Genomic DNA, 3,436 nt, shown 5'->3' on the forward strand with positions numbered 1-3,436 from the left:
AATCTACAAATTCATATTTGGGTCCCAGCTCTAGGCAGGTAGCATAAACTGTTGTTTTACTACTATTCCACAATGCATTTAAATTTAATGGAGAACTCACATGTAGATTAAAAAAACAAAATCAACATATAAAGCCAATGCATTACTAAGTTCTTACACTGAAAGTTTTATTTTGATATGAATTCATCCTTAGAATCTTAACTCATATTTTGATTTATTGCATTCTTTCAAACTGAGACAGAATAGTGGGGGGGAAAAAACCCTAATTGTTGATGGAAAATTAGAAATCAACTTCACAACCAGCTTTTATACCTTAAAAGCGGCATGCACTAGGAATCCAGTATAAATGAACACCAGGTGAATCAGTTTCAGAATAAAGGATGAACTACCAGAGCATTCTGTGGTTCAGAGTGATCAGTGCAGGTGGCATGCCAGAATGAGCTACATAAAGTGTCCCTTGCATGGGGGGTGGTGTATTGATTTCTTTGTGTACATGACACGTCAGTTCATGAGCAATTGGTACATCTGTTTCATGATCATTTATTTGCCATGTGTAATATTAGTGGTTCTTAAATTTGCATTTGTTTTGGGAAGACAGGTCTCACTGTTCAGTTTCTGTTCACTGTACTTGCTATGGAGAAAAGGAGTTTGCAAAGAGGCTGTAAAATAACTGTCTCCTTTCTCCCTTCTTCTTGTTTGTTCACATGCTACATCCGGGGCTAGTGTTTGGGAGCTGGAGATTGGCTTTCCCAAAGTACAGGGTGGCCTTAATGGAGAAGTGAAAGAATAAGCTGTCCATATCTACTGATTTCATATAAGCCACTTTGTTTATTCATTACATTTTCACCAAAGGGCATGTGTAACCCTCCGTTAACTCACAAGAACTTTGAAAATATAAATGTTATAAAAATTACTCCATAAAACACATATGGACTTAGAAAGCATATAAAGTGATTCCAAAGGATTTATGTCACACTCAATTGCTTAGTTCTATTACTTAATGGGCTTTAAAATTTGCTTTAGAGGATAATTACTCAGATAGCCAAATGTTAATTGATTAACAGATACTAAAAAAATTTAAAAGTCAGTAAACTGCCCTTTGAGTAACACCACTCTTTAGTTGTAAGTTCCTCAAATATTTCTAAGTAGCTCTTAAGTTTCTCTCCTAAGTGTTTATTCTACATCTGACTTTCATTTTTTTTTCTCTTCAAGTGTCTTGGGAAGATTATTTGGATTATAATCTTCTACTTACATTCTTAGTGGCTCTTGCTCCTTTGCAGGCATGATTATAGTCTTTTTGTACCTAGACAAGTGAAAAGATACACACAAAAGCAATTTGAAGTATAGTGTTTTATAAAGTGTCATTGAGGCTTATTGTGTATTCTTTCCTGTTTTAACAGGTTTTAAAAACAGATTTAGAAAAGAAAAAACAAACCATGGACAAACTCTGCTCACTCAACCAAGATCTTCTGTCAACACTGAAAGACACATTGGTAGCCCAAAAGATGGAAGCCTGGCTGGACAACTTTGCCCAGCGCTGGGATAACTTAGTCCAAAAACTTGAAAAAAGTTCTTCACAGGTTAGTGATCCTAATGAATTACCCTGTAATCAGTCATCCTCGAGATTCTTGAAATCGTCATATAAGACAGCAGTATTATAAGCCTACAAAAGATATCACTGTGTTAGTCCTTGCCAAGTAGTCATTTGAATAAAAAACATGGCTTTCTTGCTTGTCTTGATAGTGGAGAATGTGGGGGAGAGGTGAAGGAGTGAGTGCTGATTGAGTGAACTAGTTCCTGCCTCAGAGTGTAATTCCCCAATTCAGTGGGGATGAGGATCTGAGTGACTTAGAGCAGTTTGACAGAGTGCTAGGGGACTGTGTCACCAAAACCTAACCCCAAATCACAGAGTATAGAACTTTGAGGGCTATTCCTTGATCCCTACATTTTACATGTGAGAAAAATGAAACTTAGGGAGGAAAAATGAATTATCCAAGTGAAGTTAGTGATAGGAGTATGGCTAGGGCCCAGGTCCCTTGATTTTACTGAGAACTGTTTTCTTAATAAGAGTAAGGATCTGTTTATTGGCTGTTCTTTCTGCCACAAACAGTTAATTCACAACAGGGACACACAGTCTGTGGATTAGGAAAGCGTCTGTGTTATACTTGTAGTGTCATAATGTGGTTTTATGTTAAGAATTTTAAAAGTTTTGGTAATTTAAAGGAAATGGGGCGATTTTAAAGTAGAAACTTTTTTTATCTGCTCTTACTGGATCATGGAATTGTGGGTAGTCAGTCACTCAAAATATTAACATTATATATAATAGCATTTAACATATTCTGCTATATTATTTTTCATTATAGAAGCTAACTTGNCCATCTATATGTCTCTATGAAAGCAGTGACCACATTCGGTAGCTTTAGGCATTCATCTCCTTTGTTATGAGACAGTGCAGGGAACTGGTTTTCCTGAGACTTCACATTTGATAAGTAGCACTTAGGAAATGTTTGTTGAAAGATGAAATGAAGTTTAAAGTATTGCTTCCAGAAATATAATTTAAGAAAATATGACCAGGCAGTGTATACGATTTTCAGTCACAGTTCAAACTTCCTTTGAAGTTAAATTCATGCTTAAAAATTTAAATTTGAAAGGATATATATTGTAATCATTTCCTGTGCACTTTGGGCATTAGGAAAAATTCCATGTGTTTTCCACTGAATATATTTCTAGCAATTGCTTGATTGAATAGCGATTTTATAACCACATCATGATTCTTATTATTATATATGATCTGGCGATAGATACTTTGCATTAGCACTGGAATGTATGTAACAAATACATGAGATACTAGAGAATTTGATACTTTTTAAACCAACAGTGATATCATTCCAATATGTACCCATTGTTTCCATAGATTATTGCTGCTGTAAAATGGTCAGTTACCATGTTAAGAAGGATTGGCATTGCCTTATAAAGAAAATTATTTAGGAATACATTCCTTTAAAGGGGTATGTTTATGAAGATGTTAACTGTTAACAGTAGGTCACGTTCTTGTTCACTTGTACTATATCCAGTGGTTTTCAAACTTGAGTCTACATAATAATCACCTGGGAAACTGATTAAAATTCATAGTCCTAGATTTCATGCTCAGAAAATCTTGCTCAGTAAACCAGCATTCTGCATGCAGCCTTTGATATAGTCTGCAGACCATATTTTTACAAAACATTGAGTTAACAAGACAGTGACATGTGTACCAATCCCCATGTTGTGGTCTATTTCCACAGTCCTGCCAGAAATGGGGAGAATGGAGACCTTCCTAGCAATGCAGTGTTTAAATATACTTACCTCCTTGGAATGAGCCTACTTTCTAAAAAAGTGTTGTGCATATCATTTTTTACACTAGTTGGTAAAAAAAAAAAAAAAAAAAAAAAAAAAA

General features: G+C 35.1%; 1 protein-coding gene across 1 annotated transcript in view; it reads left to right on the forward strand.

Moving 5' to 3' along the window:
• LOC144229586 (dystrophin-like) overlaps window positions 1-3,436 on the forward strand; it is a gene marked incomplete at its 5' end in the record, with an annotated part of 111,510 nt that overhangs the window by 96,759 nt on the left and 11,315 nt on the right. The window contains 1 exon segment of the mRNA XM_077761689.1: window positions 1,401-1,580. Within this exon segment, the coding sequence (XP_077617815.1) occupies window positions 1,401-1,580 (180 nt within the window).

Source organism: Crocuta crocuta, unplaced genomic scaffold (genome assembly GCF_008692635.1).
Source record: "Crocuta crocuta isolate KB4526 unplaced genomic scaffold, BGI_CrCroc_1.0 scaffold1714, whole genome shotgun sequence".
NCBI classification, from domain to species: domain Eukaryota; kingdom Metazoa; phylum Chordata; class Mammalia; order Carnivora; family Hyaenidae; genus Crocuta; species Crocuta crocuta.